We start from the raw sequence: 19,364 nt of genomic DNA on the forward strand, positions 1-19,364 counted from the left end.
ACACACACATCAGGCACACTGATATAATGCACTGCATGTTTTTTTTGGCTCAAACACATGCATTAGGGGGTTCTATACACGGTTTATGTATCGATGACTGAAGTCCTAATCAAATCAGGGGGAGAATTGGAGGGCAGGGAAGACATTCTGCCCTTAACCTCAGTGCCTCTCTGTCTCTCTCCTCCCCTCTGATGGCCGCCTCGCTGGAGGGACGCACAGCAAAGGCCTCCCACTGTAATGAGGAAAAATGTATCAATTTAGCTCGGCCTGTGCGCAGATTGAGCGCCGGCTGGGTGAAGGTGCACTGAGTGAATCCTTTTTCCTAATCAAGGACAGTATCGGAGAGGATTGCGGTCTCGCTCGCTTCGTCTGTAGAATCAGCAGCATTCCTCCCTGCAGCCCCCTCAGGGCCGGGGAGCCTCTTTCTGCCTTCTGTTTCACCTCATCAGCAGAGTTCACGCGGGGGTCAGGTCCTGCCCCCTGATGCTGCATTCAATGCAATACCTCTTGCATCGAAAGGCACTGTGAAAGCCCCCGCGCTCAAGGACTAAGCAGAGGAGAAAGAAAACATATGATAACTAGCTAATCTTGATCCCTACCTGTGCTGCGAGGGAGTATATTATTGAGTCACCTACTCCTTTGATCCATTCGACCTGGGCCAGACACTCCTGTTTAGGTGTATTAATCATGAAGTGTACATTGTAACTGGAGAATATTTTGTTCATTTGTTCACGTCTTAATAGTTGATACACGCAAATACCTTGTTTTGCTGGTAATCTATTGTTATTTTCTCTATACAATCTGGATTGAAAAGGCAAAATCTGTCTTTCCGTACCTGAGATGGTGTAGTGGGTAAGACCCCTGCCTCTGAAACCACATGTACCGCTGCTGGGATTGAACCCCATCAGAACCGTCTCTCCTCTCCTCGCCTTCCCACTGTCTCAAAGAAAAGATGCTACTGCTCACTTCCCTTTACGCTCCCTCTGTTGTTTCCATAGCATTTTCTTCTTCTGCAGCATCATCAACCTTACTTTTGAGCATTTTCGTGTTTTCATAACATCTTTGTTGCATTATGACCACAGTTAGATATAATGTAACATATTAGTCCTCCCACCCAACCATTTCCCTTCATTTTGATTCACTCTCTGCCCAGCCTTTGATTGACTTTCAGCCTAACTAAAGTGGATTTTAATGAGAGAATACATTAACTCCCTCTGGTCATGCTAACATAAATCAGCCTTTTCTTGCGGGATCAACTGCTGAGCTCATAACACCATGCTGAGAGAGTGTGAATAACCAAATGAGAGATTGCGGCCGTGGCAAACCGCTGGCAGCTCAGATGCATTGTTGTGTATCCCCGGAGTTTAAAGCAAGTTCAGGAAGGCAACTAAAACAGAGCACTTAACATCACACAGGTCAGGTTTCTTCTGGAAATGTTCCTTTGCCCGGATCAATTAAACACATATCTCTGGTCAATTTCTATTGATTGTTTTCTCCCATTTGGAAATGGGGTGACTCAAATCTTTTCTGGTTGATGACCATTGAGAACAGTTAGATTCAGTTAGCCTGGCCTATAGCAGGCCCTCACCTTGATTTACTAAACACGCTACGTGACTGGAGCATTCCATTTATCTGCCTCTCTCCGTTGGTAATTGCACTCAGCTAAAAGCTAAATAGGTTATGCTGAAATATCAATAAATTGCCATCAAATTAATGTCAATACCAAAGCTGTGGATGGTGCTAATTAAAAAGCAAAAGGGATGAAAATGAAGTCGTGGCATTGCTCTGAATAATTGATAATGCAATTTATGATTTTTATGAAAGAGTGCCGTCTGTCTGCGATTTTGATGAGGCCCTAATTAGATGCATTAATGTGTCTCTCTGTGCCTGTACTCAAACTCAAAATTCAAACACCATGATGATTGTTGGGTTTTTAACGCTCTAAATTACACGTTTTCAAATAACATTACCTCTGAATATCCACTTAAAATTTCTTTGGTCCCAAAGAGGTGTTAGTGTGTTATTTGATTAAAAGAGACATTGTTCACCCTGGGCCAATCAGATTCTGTTTTTGTTGAGGGTGGGATCAAGGGCATGGAAGGACTTCAGTGAACTGCAGTAAGCAGTATATGCTTTTAGGTTGTGCTGCTACCCTGTGGAAGAATCGTGAACTATAGTGTTCATGTTTCTCCGTTCAGTACGCCTCCCTTTACGCCCGTGGAATTTGCGTCCACTCAGTCCATTTTTACCAGCGTTTCAGATTCATACAAAGAGAGAGAGTCGAGTGAGGTCATGTCTTCCCGTGTTAAAGTGCTAAACATACGCACGAATGTGTAATGTTTATTGACTCAAGCAGATCAGAGTGATCCCGTGTTGATTTTGTACCTCCTCATCTATTAACCGGGCTCGACCTTTGAGATAAATGAAGAGCGAGGGAGGCAGACGGATGAGGGGATTAGAAGAGGGCCGCAACAGGGAAGCAGGCCCAGAAAAATGGACGGACTGCCGGCGGATGGATGAGGTGGAGGAGCCTAATGATCGCTGTTTGTTATGATGTACTGAATCAGGTTCTCTTTGACAAAACAGTCCTTAGCACCTCTGTATTTATAGTGTCACCAGTCAGTCCATCCACAAAGGCAGGCTGATGATATGTGAGTGCGTTAGTGCCGTGAGGTGTCTGGGGCGCTGCTCTGGAGTGACCCGCTCATCTGTCAGGCCCACGAGCTGCAGCGGTGCAGGGTTATCGGATCACACACTGGATTGGTCTGAACTTGATGCATAAATCTCTGGAATGTTACTTGAGCAAAAACAAGAAAGCAACAAACATCAGCTTGCTTTGTGTCATTCTCTAGATCAAGGTAATTTGAAAAAAAAACAAAAAAACCCACACTGAATTCTGACAAGGGAACGCCCTGAAAACAACAAGACATCACACAGGAGTAGGATTAGGCATTCAGCCGGCAAGCTTTTTCATGTTCCTGATTTTATGAATGAGAAAGAGGTTCCTATTTGTCTAATGTTGGGGGATCCGCTTTGTTTAAACTAGAGGACCCAGTTACGGTATGACATGTTTGGTTTTCCTAGCAGTTAAACAGGTCCTTTTCAAAGCGGATAGACTCCAGGCATTTTCCCTTGTCATCAGCCGTCTGAATGGGGTGTCACACTGACTAGTGTAAATGGACTTTAAATTGTTCCTGTATTTCAAACTAAAAAGGCGGTTCCTGCTCTCCCTCTGCTTTTCTCCTTGTAAGGCTAATGCCTGATGACTAATGAATCGAGAGGAAGCTGAGCTTTGTTTTTGACACGTGGAAAAGCCAGGTACTCCCGATGAGGCGTAGGGCGGAAGATGGCCCTTGAAGCTGACCTGGGGTCAGTCTTGCAATTTCCCCACTAATGGCTAAGGATAGAAAACGGGAGACGTAAGCTTATTTCTTGTTAGAACCTCAAAAGTAAGCTGATAAATACCAATCCTTTCTGGCATCAGTAGGTTAAATATGATGTAAAATATATTGTGCATTGCTTGCCTAACAACTGCACTAGTTTACTTAAGCTCAAGTTATGCCACTGTTCTATAGTGCTAAAAATGTGACTTTGCAGATTGGAGAGGGTTGTTTGAATTCCCACAGGCAGGTCGCTCCCATTAAAAGGGCAGTGTGAGCAGATGTATGGACTGCAGTGCTCAGCAGCACTGTAAATGTATTGATCCCAGTTTCCTAAAGCCTAGGCAGGGGTGTATTTGATCCACAGCTTAGGAGACTTTATGTTCATGGTGTGTGTGTCTGTGTGTCTGTGTGTGTGGTATGTGTGTTGCCTTGGGGCCTATTTCTATGCAGGAATTAAGAACTTATTAAGTATCTCTTAATGAGGAGTTCATTGGGAACACATTGACAGACCACAGTGTCCATTGCTTCTGTTCACAGTCTTTGAGGAAATCCCCAGCGTGGCGGCCCAGGATCTCAGCAACATCTTGAAGCAAGGCTACTTGGAAAAGAAACGACGAGGTAGCACAATATCAGACCTGGGTTAAATAGTATTCGCAAATAATACTATTTGACTGTTTGTTTTAACTTACTTGGAGTACCAAATGGGTGGGGTTTACAGCATTGGGATAATTCTAATAGTGTGACAATACTGTAAATTATTTATCACTAAAAAGTATACTAAATTGACTTCAGTTACTTGCCCTAACTTTCTGTCTGACTAATTGTATTGTCCAATGTCCTACACGCCAAAATTCAACCATCTGGCATCTAAGTAGAATAAAATAAACCATGAAAAGTATTTAGAAATATATATGTGCAAAGGATATATCTAAGGATATACACATGAATAACCCACTGCATATATGGTATTTCACATTTTGTTGTGTATTCAGTGCTAACAGTGTATGTTTATAATTTAGACCACAGCTTCTTCGGCTCAGAGTGGCAAAAGAGATGGTGTGTCCTGAACAACACAATATTCTACTACTTTGGGAATGAAAAAGGTTTGTTTGAAATGCTAACACATACAGACACATTTGAGCAACTTAAATCAAATCAAATAGGATTCTACCATGCTCACTCTTCTTCACAGACAAACAGCAGAAGGGTTCATTCTATATCAATGGCTATACAGTCGAGCTGGTGGCCAACCTACGCAAAGACTCTAAAAAAAATGCCTGTTTCGAGCTCAGTGCCCCAGGACGGCGGACCTACCAGGTGGGTATAATCACAATATGCAGTAATTGAAAATGTGTCATATTTTTTAATAGACTTTGTTTTGTGAGTGGCATGGCAAATGGCACATGCTGCTTGTGCATAACACTGTTTCAGTAAGGATTGACAGTTTCACACTATGTGTCTTAGTCTATATTTAAATGGGGACAGAGCATCTGATTTTAAACCATCTGTGGCACGGACCTGATAATTTCATAGCTATCTCAACAGGGAAAATTTGGATTTGTTATGTTTAGACAGCCAGGAAGAGATAATATCTGTGCTACAAAGAGTCAAAAATCAGATCTTTTGTCCCTGTGTAAATGCTCCCTTACTGTAGATGTCATATGATAATCATGGTATTATTGTCACTCTTTCCCACCAGTTCACTGCCAGCAGTCCTCGAGAGGCCAGAGAATGGGTGGCCCAGATCAATTTCGTACTGAGAGGTAAGCCGTCATGTCCTCTTACTTTTTTAAAAAACACATAAGCTAATTGGAAAATAAAGTTAAAGGAGAACAATAGTTTACTCAATTGTCCAAGCTCCCCCCCCCCCCCACCCACCCACCGTTTTCCCAATGCTTGCTTGTGTTTCGGAGGGGCAGAAAGGTCAGAAATGAAAGGGAGCCCTTTTTCATCTCTGATTCAGATGAAAACAACTCTATCCATCACTACCAGCCCAGCCAATCAGACGAGTTCTGAACCTCCTCATTCGACACGTCACCAACCGTCTGTGTCATGCGCGCCACCATGTAGCTCCAGTGCTCCTGCCCTCCTCCCCCACCCCAACCCTCCACCCCTAACCCTCCTACCGAATTCCAACTTACGGGAAATTGATTGGTAGACGTTCTGGTTATCCTCCAGTGACATTGATTTCTGCCCGGCCGATGGTGTATGGCGGGGGACCTGATACCCTGTGTTGCAGTGGCCAGTCGCCTGCAATCAGACCGCTCCTCCATCTGAGCGAGCAGTTGTGCATCTTCTGCTCTAAAATGGGCTCAGACCGGGCCACTGATTTGCGGGAAGTAACAGACACCTGGCAGTTTGTCTCAGTTCCCTCCGGCCCCGTTTCACTACAAAACCCAGTCCGATCCACGAGATTTACGGACGATTATTCACGCTCTTCACCACCTGAATTCACATTAAGTGGTCGAGAGCAAGGCTGTCTTTTGTGTTCTTTTTTAACATATAGATTTGTCTACTAATCAGTGGATGTGAACTTCTGCTTTTTATGGCTTTTCTGCTTTTAACAATGAACAGAAGAGAGACAGAGAAGATACATGCGACACATGTCAAGAGCCGGATCCAAAACCACAATGATGCTAGTCATCACTAGTATATGGCACGTGTCCCAGCCTGTTGTGCCACCAGGATGCCTTCAACATTTCTCTTGCTGTCCCTTTAATGCACGTGTGCGCCTTCTGTGCCGCGCTGTGTTCCACCGCTCCACTAACACCGCCGATCACGTTGTGTCTCCGTCCCTGATAGATCTCAGCTCCAGCTTCATCCCTTTTGATGACGACGAGGAAGAGGAAGAGGAGGAGGAAGAGGAGACCTATGATGACATTGAAGGGGTGACCGGCCCTCCCCCGCCGCGGCCCGGTGCTGCCCAGGCCTCCCAGAGCAGCCAGGAGGAGTGGAGGGGCAGGCGAGGGGGACAGGAGAGAGGGGGCGATGAGGAGGAGGAGGAGGAGGACGATATCTATGAGGTGCTGCCAGGTATGGGACATGGTTACCTCACACACACACACACACACACACACACACACACACACACACTTAAGAGCAGACACACACACAGATAAATAGGCAGGAAGTCAGATACGTGCTACACACACATACGCTTGTGATACTCAGTCAGACAAACACACACACACACACATTTGGACAGTCTCCCTCTTTGCCTCTCTCACGCACACACACACACACACACACACACACACACACACACACACACTCAAGCCCTAAGGGATTCTTGTAACACCCAGTAGATGGCTGTGATAACCTTCCCTGGCTGTGATGTTTGTGTTGCCAGGTGCCTCCCTATCACTGCAACTCCCAGGCTGATCACTCATTATAAATCAAGCAACACTAATAAGCATGTCAGGGCTGAGGAGGCTGTTACAGAACCACACAGGGCTTTAAGGGGAAGAGAGATCTAGAGATCAGCTTCCCCTGGTCCCTCTCCCAATCTTACTAATTACTGGGGACAGAGCTATCTATTTAGAAACAGTTATGTTGTTGAAATCAGCAAGAGCCCAGTAATCCTGAATGCCCTCTGATATAAACTTCAATTAGCTAATGTTGCCAGGCAACAAATAGCCTACAATTCAATCCACGAAGCAGAGTTTTGGCTAAAATTGCCTAGCAACGGCAATTTAGCTGAAAGGAAGTAAAAACTGTATTTCTCAGGGCTTAAAATAGTTCTGGTCCTCTTAATGTCACATCTTTAATAGATATTAGAGTTTGATTGAGGACGTTGCAAAACTGTCTAGGAGCAAATCCACCCAACTCCCTACAGAGGAGGAGTACAGTCCCATGTGTCAGGGTGGCTACAAGATCCTGAGAAGGACAAAGGGGATGATCTGATCTTTTCAGGGCCATCGTCCATCACCCTTTCTATTAAATAAGATACATCAAGATTCTGTTTCACTCAGTGAGTACATTACCTTTGCCAAAATCATTGGTGAGAGGGAAATCAGTCTTCGGACTGTCATACTGGCGTACAAAGCCATCTGGGAAGGGGTACAGACCCTGACCACAGATGGCATATCGAATGACAGGCTCTTTCGTTCACTTTCTCACCCCTTCACTTATCAATCATTCTGCCCCTCTCTTTGGTCACTTACCACTTCTCTCACTTCTCTACAGTGATTGGATACTGTTAAATGATTTTTTCAGGGATCAGGACAACAAAGGGCAGGAAAAGTGCCTTTGTTTGTATTTGAAGAACCTGAAATCATGAAAAAAAAAAAATATATATCATATCCATGGTTAGTAGTCTTTGCAATGACTGTATATTGTTAATTGATCAGACTTTTGATTTTTTTTTACTGTTAACATGGTTGTCATTTATTACCCAATCAGTTAGAATCAGTCAGAATTGCCAACATTCATTTTTCACATGAAAGATTTAGACATTTTCCTAGTGTTGTGTTATCATTAATAGCATGGCAAATATCATTCAGAATTTGCAGAACTGAACCCTTGTTTTTTTTGTTTTTTTATTGCAACATAGCTAAACTGGCGGGGAAATGCTGAATAAGTTTGAAGCATCATTTTCCAGGTGATGAGCTCCCTCCATTTTGTTGGCGCACAGAGCTGAACGGGGCTCTGTTGCAGAGAGAATGCAGAGGGATGGTGGTATTGGCTCTGGTGCTGATGACTGATTTTATTGACTGGAAAATTAAATCACTTTGATATAGAAACCGTTGGCCCATAGCGGTGGCCTCTCAACTGAAGGATGCTCTTCTCTACAGCACTTGAACAGCGCTGAACAAATGTTTGGACTCTTTGCAAACTAAATTACGATCTCTTTTTTTCCTTGGTGGTGTAATGGCGATGTGCGGCAATTTCCCGTTTTTAGGAAAGTCATATTCATGCATAATGCATGGATTTATAATTGTCTCTGCATTTCAAAATATATCAGAATAATTTCGTATGAAACATGCTGCAACCTGAAAATGTTGGTCATTTTGTGTGTTTGTGTGTCTTTGTGTATGTGTGTGTGTGTGAGAGAGAGAGAGAGAGAGAGAGAGAGAGAGAGAGAAATTAGGAGACCGAGAGGGAGAACAAAGACCCCCCCAACACATACACACACACACACAAACACACACTCACACACACAGATGCATGTGCAGATTTGTGTGTAAATGTACAGTATGTGTTTGGATACAGTATGTTTATGTTCTTGTGTGTGTGTGTGTGTGTGTGTGTGTGTGTGTGTGTGTGTGTGTGCACATGTGCGTGTGCGTGCATCCTGCCTGCTGTTCCTGGAAGCGGAGGCGCAGGTTGTGCTGGAGGGTGGATAGGGTTGCTGGGTTGTGGCGTTGCTGTCAGCCTGACAGTGTAAGGATGGATGTGGGAGACAGAGAGCAGGGATATCACTGTGTCACCTCTCAGACCAACCGGGTGCCACGCCCCACAATCAATGCCACGTCCACCTCCATGTGCCTTGAACACAGCCACTCCTCAACTCTTTCAGCCTGCGACTCTGATAAATTGGAGAAATTGATTCTCAACCAGGAGCCCGGTGTGATGAAAGCATGCTAATACTGCTGTCATGTGGGAGTCACATGAGAGATTGGGCCGCGATCCATTTTTGGGTCCTGAAGTATAGTTTAAGAAACACTGCCAGAAGAGAGCTTGGAACATTGCCTTTAGTTTACTGCTCATAAAAGTGAATTAAATCTGCTTAAGTGGCAAATGTTCTGTCTCAAACATTATCTGTGTCTCAGAGCTCCTGTTTCAAAGAAATTTTCATCACCTCAGTTTTGCTTTTGGCATATTTTTTTTTCTTTTTTTTTCAGAGGAGGATTTTCCAGATGCTGTGGAGGAGAGCAGTGAGAGGAACACCAAATCAGGTCAGAACCTCATCTCACCATCAGCTTTTCTCCTAATGCCTCAATTTCCTTCCTTGAGTGTCTTAACACAGCCAAAATGATGAGAAAGTCCCAATTTTCAAATGCTGTCTAATGTGTGTATTGCGTGTACAGTGGCCCGCGACTCAATAGTTCACCCTTGTTTTGCAGGAACTGGTTTTGTCTGAAGACTTGAGGAAAGAGCAGTGTCTCATTGTTTTATTTAATTTGTGCTCTGTGTTTCCTCTCAGCTTGGTCATCAGATTATGCTAACTACTACCAGGGTTTATGGGATTGCGAGGCTGACGAGCCAGACGAGTTGGCCTTCCAGAGAGGAGATCTCATCTACATCGTTAGCAAGGTCAGCATCAACATCAGCAAAAATAATGAGAGAGGATATCTTTCAAACTTCTTTAAGGATTTCAGCTCTTTTGGACACACAAATGACAAATTCAAATGGCAGATTACAGTTTTCCCATTTATATGTAATGGAAAATTACGATTCCTGATTACATCCCTGAATCACAACGCACATAATTACAGTAGTAATTACGGTAGTTTAAAATGAGTAAAATGTGGTGCAAATGTGTAGAATGTGTAATTAGTTAAGGGTTAAACAACATCAACTCGAATAATCACTTTGTCCTCATTTACTTTATGAACATGCTGATATCCCCAACATCTAAATTTCTCTGTTAGTTAGCGCTTGTGTCTTGATGCAGCAGCGAAGCACCAACAGTGGCATTGTCTATTCCTGGGCCACTAGGGTGAAGTGCCATTCGGGCGCTGGGTAATGGTGCTGTTGTTCATTATGGAGCCTGTATCACAGGGGTTAATTGAGTGAGCAGTCATGCGAAGCCCTCCTCTTCTGTTTGACATAAACTGCAGGTGAAGCCATCCTGCATCTCAGCTCTTTTCTCTCAATCTATTTCCCTGTGTTTTATGGCCATCTTGTAGTTACATGCAGAGTATCTACTAGTGAAAAGCCACCCTACTGGAAATCAATGGCTTGTAATTTGGGCACTTCTACTCTGCTGCGTATAGGGACTTGTTCCCAGACTGCTGCTATTGGTTGGTTTGCAATTGAATCATCATGTACTGCGTTTACATTATTTGATGTGCAGAGGGAGGAAATTACAGTATATTCAGTAACCTCTTTTTTTTAGTAATTGTGTGGTAGAGAATGACAAATTATGTATTCAACTTAATTTCTTGCAATTTAAATCACCAATGGCCTTGAATGGTTAATAAATATATCAGAGCCACTGAATTTTCATAATTTATGTTTTGATATTGGCCAGTTTTAGTAAATAAATGTCTCTAAATTAATAAATATATTACTCTTATAATAAATTAAAGAAATGAAGGTTTAGTTTTACTAAAATGTCCAAACATAAGCAAACGCTATTAATTTGTATTGAATGAAATGGAGCCTTTTGTTTAAAACAGCAAATATGGGACAGGTGAAATATACTCTTCACAGGAAGATGGACTTTTAATTGAGGTTCTCTTGGCAGTGCCAGATTAATGAGATGCCACCATTCTGTGTCTGTGTGCTCTGGTTGATAGGGGAAAATGTCAAAACAGCCATGTCCATTTTTCATATAAGGATGATAAAGGCACCGTACTTTGGAAACAAAGGGGACTTGGCTCTGCGCTACAAATCCACCCCAAACAGCCTGAGCTCTGCCTGGTATATTACCTTTCACTGTATGGGTCAGATTACCGCTTCACTAGAGACCTTAAAAGCAAACCAACTCCAGGTTGGATGCGCGACATGGCTGTAGCGTCTCACACTCTTAATGACACAGATTACTCTTGTTTTGTCAAGCTGTATGCCTAAGTCATAACATAGTGACAGACTACGAGAGAGTATTCTAACTATCCTCTAATGGATTTAAAGTGAAGGTCTGGCTGTAAATTATTTAGAGGTGATCTCCGGACGACTCCTGAATGTTTGGTTTTGTGTGACGACAAGACTCCACCCGTGTCCCATTTTGCGTCCTAATGGCATCACATTTCCCTCATGAATAGCATTATTTGGATTATAGCCTGTAATCGGCTATTTATTTTAATGAGCCCTTGGGGAGGGCTTCCCTGCTTCTTCTGTGTGTACATGCAGGCCCACCAGCGTTCAGTTTTACGGGGGATTCCTGAGGACCCTGACCTCGATGAGTGAAATACGGGCCCTTGGCTAGAACTCAAGCCTGTCTCTTAACTGGGGACCCGGACACATGAAATGGCCGTAATAAAACCAGGGCCCATAAATTCTCTTAGAGGGTGGGAGGCCTGGTTGTCTGTGCTGTTATGTCAACACTGACCATAATTACAAGGTAATAAGGACACGCTCTAAGTGCTAAATCAATGGTGCTAACAAACTGTTATTTTTAAAGCTGGGATGTGATTGACTGCTGAAGTGCAGAATGGGATAGCCACAGGCGTGGTGTCATATGGCTGTGAACTGAGTAGAACATGCCGATTGTATAAAAGGCCACCATCCATCATTATTGATCTCTCACTTACTGTAAAGTGGGGGCATTTTTACTGTATTTGTGTTTTTTTTTTCCCCCCTTGTGTATTTGCTGTGTGTGCATGTGTGTGTGGATGTGTACATGTGTGATTGTGTGTGCCTATCTGTGTATCACTGACAAAGTAAATAAATTAGAAACCTCACAACTCATATGAATCCCATTAGTTCAAGAGAATTAATCTCATAGCGCGCCTCTGCCTCTGGTTTCAGCGATGCCTAACTTGCCTTCCCGAGAGCTCGATGGTACTGCTCAGCGCGCTGATACATGGGCTAGAAACACACTGTGAAATCCATCTCCCGATTTTTGCTCTGGCATTTCATTTCTGAGAGCTTGCATTTTTCTAATGCGCATTATGGCTTTACACTGACATTTTAGTGTGTAATGACAAATACTCCGTAGCTCAGTTTTTTGCAATATCACACGCTCCGATTTTTTAACTTGATGCTAATGTTTCGATGTTTCACTTTTTCCACTGCATCATGAAGACCTAAAATGCAGCACAGCGCATAACATGCCAGGAATATGTTTTGTAGAATTTACGCTGTGTTGTTATAATAAAGGGTTAATTTATGACAAGATATTACAATGACTAAAAACAATCGTTTCCCCCCTCCCTGACATCTATAATGTGTGTATTCTCTGCTGGGCATGTCCCTCACTAATCCATAAGGTTGTCCTGCATTCCTGCCCTCTAATTTATGTAGCCAGAATCAAAAGACATGGGCTCTACAGGTCAGCTGTCACATTCCTGTATTCCCACAGGCACTCATGGAGAACGGCGGGATGGAGTGGGGAGAGATTTACGACATAAACCCATCCAGGGTCCTTTAAACTCTGGCAAGCAGCGCTGCCACCTCTCCCTCTCCCTCTCTCTCTCTCTCTCTCTCCCTCCATCTCCCTGCTCACCTCTCTTCCTCCATCCTCTCTGTCCAACCAAAACCCAGAGAGAGGGAGACCGGTCAGCCAATCCAGTGCAGTTCCTAAAGTAGACCGTCACAGCATATCTGGCCAAAATGTAGAGTTGCAGCCCCCTTGGCGTAGCTTGTTAGAGACAATGAGAACATGGACACCACTGACACCTTGTGGCGGCGGCGAGCAGTGTCCGCGAGAGTAACTGTGTTATAATAGGAAGGCGTTTTCACAAATGACAGCCTGCACACACACCAAAGCCTGATTTACAGCCTTATAGATTTACCTACTGTGATTTACAGTCAGTGCTACACCAATTAAAAATGCAAATTATGATTTAGACAGGGTTCGGATTGTTGTATTATTAAAAATCTAATTAGAAAAATATAAACTCACTCCGTGTCTGAAGGGCCACTCGTATTCTATCCAAGTGCCGTGACAGTCCTCTTTCTTTAGGGTCATAACCGGCTTCGGCCCATTACAAGATGGTTTGGCCTGCTGCCCACAGGTCACACCAAGTGAATGCAGCTGAAGAAAAGGAAAAGGGGGAAAACAATCAGATGGGAAAAGTCAAGCAAGAGAGACAAAGAGGGGGGATCCCTTTATCCTTTTGTGTGAACCCTGTCCCCCCTCTCCTTTCTCCTTTTCTCTGTCACACACACCCATTTAAAGACCCCTAGCTGCTATTGTGGCCATAGACACCAAGACGCTATAGACAGGCAAGACATCCTATTTACCACCCAAAGTAGCAGGGGGTGAGTCTGGGGTTTGGGGTCATGCAGGAGGCAGCGGTCATCCCCCGGTCAACTACAGTAGGTCATTATTCAGCCCAAGCCAATAGCCCAGAACCGTGCCCGAGCAACCCACCCCCCAATCCATTCTGCTTAATTATTATAAATGAGGGGCGGCGTAAACAGCCATCATTACAGACACTCAGCGGCATACACAAATCCACTTTAAATTGCTATTAAGTTAAGGAGCCATCCGTAATCCCAGGCGTGCATTAGAAAGGAGCGAGTAGGTTTTCTTTTTATTAAATCTCATCGTCCCTGAGATATTTTCAAACGTTCTCATGCTCTGTCATGTTTCCACTTTGAAGCCAATTCACTGATTTAATTAAAAGCCCACTTGGAAAAAATGGACACTAAGTAGCCATTTCGATCTCTGGTTGTGCAGAATTATCATCCATATTTCTAAATGGATATCGCCAAGATTTTTTTTCTTCGCACACAATGTATCCTTATACCCTGAAAATAAGTATTTTTTCCCACTATTTCAGGTATTATCAGGACATTTATAGAGGACTTAAGGAAGTATACCTGTGTGAGCAGTGAGGAGGGCTCTCTAACCTGATTGCGGGTTAAACAGATCATGGGCTCCTGCCTAGTAGAGGTGTCCATGTTTCTTTGTTAGGGCGACTAGTGATGGAAGAACTGCAGAGCTGCAGTGTATCTGACTACTCTATGTGGAGGGGGAGATAGAGAGAGATAGAGAGAGAGAGAAAGTGAGAGAGAAAGAGAGAGAGAAAGGCAGCGAAAGAAAAACAGAAAAAGACAGAGAGAGAAAGAGAGAGACAGGAAGAAAGCGGAAAGGCTGTTAGAGGAGAGACGGAAGGAGAGAGATAGGAAGAAAGAAGGGAGGGGGTTGGTGGAGAGAAGGAGGGAGGGAGGGAGGGAGAGATTGTAACACCCAGGCGGCGGGTTCAGCGGCAGGGCAATGAGAGACTTCCTGCGCTCCATCACGCCCAAGGCCTGCCTCAGTCAGCTGGTGGCCGAGGAAAGATGCCTCATGTGTCAGGCTTATTAGCACTCCCCCTGGTTTGTATGCATTTGAGATTGTGCGTGTGTGTGTGTGTGTGTGTGTGTGTGTGGATGTGTGTGTGTTTCACTTGGGAGCGTGTGTGTATGTGTGTGTGTGGGTTTCAGAAAAAGATGAGAAAGGAAAAAAAGAAGCACATGCAGTCAGAATCTCTGTAAAATGTAACAAAAAAGAGGTGCATTTTCTGAGACACAGAGACAGAGAGATAGAGACTGAGATAGAGAGATAGAGAGAGATAGAGATAGAGAGAGAGATATTAAAGCTGTCTTTGGACACATGACAGTGGTCTGACACTACACCTGCCTCAGTCCTTGTCTTTCACTGCCAGCCAACCTCCGCTCACCTTCTCCCGCTTCAGGCTTGGGTAGCTGTCAATCCGTCCTCCGGTCGGGAACATGAGCGATGGGCCTATCAGAATGCCACCATTAGCCAGCCCCCTGAGTGGTAAATAAACGATCGCGCCGGTACACTGCAGGTGTTGTCATGGCAACCCACTCTCAGTGCCAGCCCCGCCCACGTTCATTCTCCGCTCTCTCGGCGGAGGAGTCACCGGGAGGTCAACGAGTCGACGCACCGCAGCCGCCACGACACGGCGCTGTTCTCCCCCCCCTCCGCCCGCCTCTCCAGCTCTTCAACACAGTCTGAGATGTGATTTGATCTGCATCCAGGCCGCAGCAAACACAGCCTCTGACTGTCACACATGTGTTGCCTCCCACAAATTACACACACAACGCAGACAACGCATTCTGTGTATCCTGGTACATCTTGTTAATGAGATAACGTTCGACATTTCCCAGAGCTCAGCTGCTGAGGGACACTTGATTTTCTAACCCCGGAGAGCACGTTACAGTGTGATCTCCCTCCATGCTCTCCTCCGTCTTTATGGAACACACGTTCCATTTCAAATGAATACTAAACAACTTGTCTCATCAGTCACACTGCCGCTATGACTAGAAATGTGTCTTTTTTTATCCTCAACCTCAGTGTTTTCAGAGCCGAAGATGCAAAAGCACTCAAAACAAACAAATCAACGTAAAAGACAAAATGAGAAAAACAAACAGAAGGAAGAGGACATTGAGAAGTTAGCATAGTTTTTGTCATTTGGATAATTTACTCTCTGTGCCTCTTTGAATGTCCCTATTACAGCAGGTGTACTCTGGATGAACCCGTTTCAAGTATGAGGAAGATGGACTCTGCACGCCTGACAGACTTCCACTGCCATTGGCACCCACTCTGTGATGTAGCAGTTGTATTAAAATGGCGGTGCTGATAATCCAAAAGACCTTTCTCAGGGAGAATTTGAGACCGACTGCACAGATGGGCCGCGGAGATAAATAAAACTCTCTGTCACTACGGTCGGTGGAATAGTGCTGTGACACCCCCAAGGGAGAGAAAAACTGTTTCGCTCCCTCTCTCTGATGCCTCCCCCCCCCCGTCCGTCTGTCTTTCCTCTCCTCCTCCTCTGTTCATGTTCTCTCGAATGAGTACCGGAGCCAGCTTTCCGCAACCAGGCTTTTCCCTCTACACTATTGTGGGGTGCACAATGCAAATATGGAGTATCGTTTTCCCCTTTCAAACTTACTTTCCCCTGGGTCATAAGCGCAGGCATGCACTGAATTGTCAGTCAGAGTTTGTCAGAGAGCCAAGTATCTATTGAACATCACCGAGTCACAGTTCTCAGTGTGGTTCGAAGGGTGGGACGATAAGGATGATAATAAACGGTCCTCTGTTCTGCAGGCCTGGATGGACGATCTGCTTATCATGGCTAACTATACCTGCTCTAAAAACACTTGAGTCTCCTGGCTCATCGCTGTCTAAGCGGTTCATCCATCCTGGCCACTCATTAGCAGCAGGCCTGCTTCTCATTCCTCTGGCTGGAGAGGGGTGTCAGGTCTGGATGATTGGCTGGATCATTGACAATATGCCATTTATCATGGCAGTGTGTGTGTGTGTGTGTGTGTGTGTGTGTTTTTGCAACTAGGCCATGCAAGACCAAGAAGTGAAGTCTGCTTCCGATCTGAAGCATGTATAGATTCATCTGGTGCACGCCGCATTCAGCTTGTATGTTCAACTGTTTAAGAACTTTATTGTCATTGTGCAAGCACAACGAAATTGCAATTACGTCAACCTCAAATGGTGCATTGAATTAAAACTTCACATATATACAAAGACTTCCCATTTACAAAGAATAAATAAGAAATATAAAATATCAGCATAAAAAGTACAGAATCTAAGCAATATACAAGATATAAGCAATAAAATACAATTAGCGATAAAATACAACTCCAACTAACGAAGGTGCAAAAACATCAGCAGCAAAAGTGCAGTAAAGGTGCAGTGGACAGATATGGAGTGATGGTGTATTGGGGTGTATTGGGGTGTTGAATGACATCTGTGGAAAAGGACCAAACCGGTATTTTCCATACAAATAGACTATGACACCTGTGCATTTAGAAAGGCTGTATATATATGTGTGTGTGTGTGTGTGCTTGTGTATGCTTGCAAGTACGTAGTCGAGCAGTCAGCCATTTCATCTTCTCCTCTCGGTGCCGAGATAAACTGTTCACACACCCATTCTCAATCTGCCGGAGAACGGAGGAGAGATGAGCGGCCAGGCTTTCCGTTCCATCAGGGCGGGAAAATGACGGTGGGCAGGTGCCGCCGCTCCTCTGCTGGGCTTTAACGCCCCCCTGGTCCCTGGCCAAATATTGATCTAGTAGTTAGAGCCCAACTGTCGTGATCAGATTATCATATGGTGGTTGATGTAAGTCAATCACGTAAAAATGCACAGGAGCACTTGAATGAATCACAGAAGAATGAATTTGGTGTGTGTACCTCCAGCCTCATGTGATGGGGTTTAAATTTAAAGTCGTTTAAATTTAGAGTCATAGAATCTGCAAAAATTGGGTTTTACAGGTCTGAAAGAGCTGTGGAAAATAATATCTAATAGAACAAAAATGTATAGGAGCTCATCCTGTCCTGAGAATATCAAAATGTATTGTAGTCCAATTTATAAATATCTACAGATTTTTAATTCCATTTACTTCAGTCAAGACAGTCTTATTTTATTCTATAAAGTCTCCAGTTTGAGTTTGATTACATTGCCTGTTTTGTTTAACATGTGAGACAGATCTAGCATTGTCTTTGCTATATACACATGGAAAAATCCAATGCCATGTTTTTATTTGATCACATAACATATTTCTCAGGAGCACACAAAGCAAGATACTTTTCATAGCTAATGAGTGGAAACTCACAGGCAGGCAGGCAGGCAGGCAGGCAGGCAGTGGTTATGGCTTGTGGGCAGTTCAATAGCAGTTGGAATGAAGCAGTCTTATTTCAGACGATCAGATATTAATATGGTAACCTCAGTTTGATTAACTGTTTTCATCAAGACCCCCAAGGTTGTAAAATCCATTAGAGTGCAGCATATTGTACATGGCTGTTGTGTCGGGGGCCTGAACTCTTCTGGTTTTCTTTACTATGGTTGAGTTTATCCTGCACACTGAACAAGAGCATTTCAAGAACCCGTCAGACCTGATGGCTTCTTGTGGTTTATTGGCCATTAAAAATGATCAGGGTCACATAGGATTGCAGTTAAAATCATTCAAATAGTTAGTTGTTCTTGTCTTAATAATATGAGAGAAACAACACACTCAACTCTTTGCTCAACATAAAGTTTAAACACCGATGCTAGAACCTCCCTTTATTTGTTGTTGTGTAAATCGAGCCCTAGGAGACTTACTGTTCTTTATCTGTTCATTTTGGTTTCAGGAGTACAACATTCATGGCTGGTGGGTCGGCGAGCTGAAAGGCACTGTGGGTATTGTCCCCAAGGATTTCCTGCACCCTGCCTACATCCTCTGAGCTCCAACAGGTACCGAGGCACTCTCTTATCATCAGCATTATGGACCATTACTGTGGCCTAATACACAGAAACGGTCCCCCTGGTACTCATCCAGATTGCCATTGAGGTATATTCAGTCGTTGACCTGCCATTTATGGCATCTGCTGGCTGGAAGAAGTACTGCATAAAGCAATCTAAACGGTGCAATGGGCAATGCTTGAGAATAAATATGTGCAACAAAAGCATGATTACAGCGTCAGTTGTCCTATTTAAGAAAATGATTCCCTAATACTGTTAGATAGGCATGGCTTTAAATGAACACTGAATTATTAATGCATCTGTTTCCCTGACAGTGTGTTCCTTTTTTCTTCCACAGAGCTGCTGGTGACACATCCGCCCATCGATTTAAGAGACAACCTTGTCAGATCGTCTTTTATAATCGGAAAATTATTATCTTTCATAAGATTGTATATAATATCATGTAAATCTGCTGCAATAGTACTTTTTCCATGTCAAATCCATTTATAAAGGCCTTCTTCATATTCATGTGCAAATTGCACAACAATGGAGGACTGATGGTGGACTGATAAATTTATCAGTTGATTAGTTAAAATGAGCAATATACAGAATAATGTGCACTGTAAATTATTTCCTCTGTTGAGGTACTGCAAAGGTTGTTTCATTGCTGACATGCATCAAATAAACTGAACAGATGCTTTGTACATTATGAAAAACATTTCAAACTACATATTCTCTCCAATCTAACACAAAATTTCTAATAATCACAATAACATTTACTACTGTTCACCAAGTTCATCAATTGAATTTGAATATGTGGTTATTCAACTCATTGTTTCGTTACCAATCACTAGGTGGCAGCCACGCTCCAATATTTTGTCTTAAAAGCATGAGCTGATGTGTTGGGAATATGACAATATCTGTCATTTGCAAGCTTTGAAATGGATACACAGAAGTAATGCTC

At 43.6% G+C, this 19,364-nt stretch overlaps 1 protein-coding gene across 1 annotated transcript in view; it reads left to right on the forward strand.

Moving 5' to 3' along the window:
• Positions 1–19,330, forward strand: part of skap1 (src kinase associated phosphoprotein 1) — a 30,447-nt gene extending 11,117 nt beyond the window's left edge. The window contains exons 5-13 of the mRNA XM_071512004.1: positions 3,921–4,001; positions 4,403–4,486; positions 4,576–4,700; positions 5,083–5,146; positions 6,186–6,416; positions 9,227–9,280; positions 9,529–9,638; positions 18,310–18,412; positions 18,759–19,330. Coding sequence (XP_071368105.1) covers positions 3,921–4,001; positions 4,403–4,486; positions 4,576–4,700; positions 5,083–5,146; positions 6,186–6,416; positions 9,227–9,280; positions 9,529–9,638; positions 18,310–18,402 — 842 coding nt within the window. The 3' untranslated portion in view covers positions 18,403–18,412; positions 18,759–19,330. The remainder of the gene's footprint in view (positions 1–3,920; positions 4,002–4,402; positions 4,487–4,575; positions 4,701–5,082; positions 5,147–6,185; positions 6,417–9,226; positions 9,281–9,528; positions 9,639–18,309; positions 18,413–18,758) is intronic.
• Positions 19,331–19,364: the final 34 nt, after the last annotated feature.

The sequence above is a fragment of the Centroberyx affinis genome, unplaced genomic scaffold (assembly GCF_046629955.1).
Source record: "Centroberyx affinis isolate AG114_WGS23_722 - 3 ecotype Tasmania unplaced genomic scaffold, CSIRO-AGI_Caff_v1 ptg006025l_1, whole genome shotgun sequence".
Lineage (NCBI taxonomy): Eukaryota > Metazoa > Chordata > Actinopteri > Beryciformes > Berycidae > Centroberyx > Centroberyx affinis.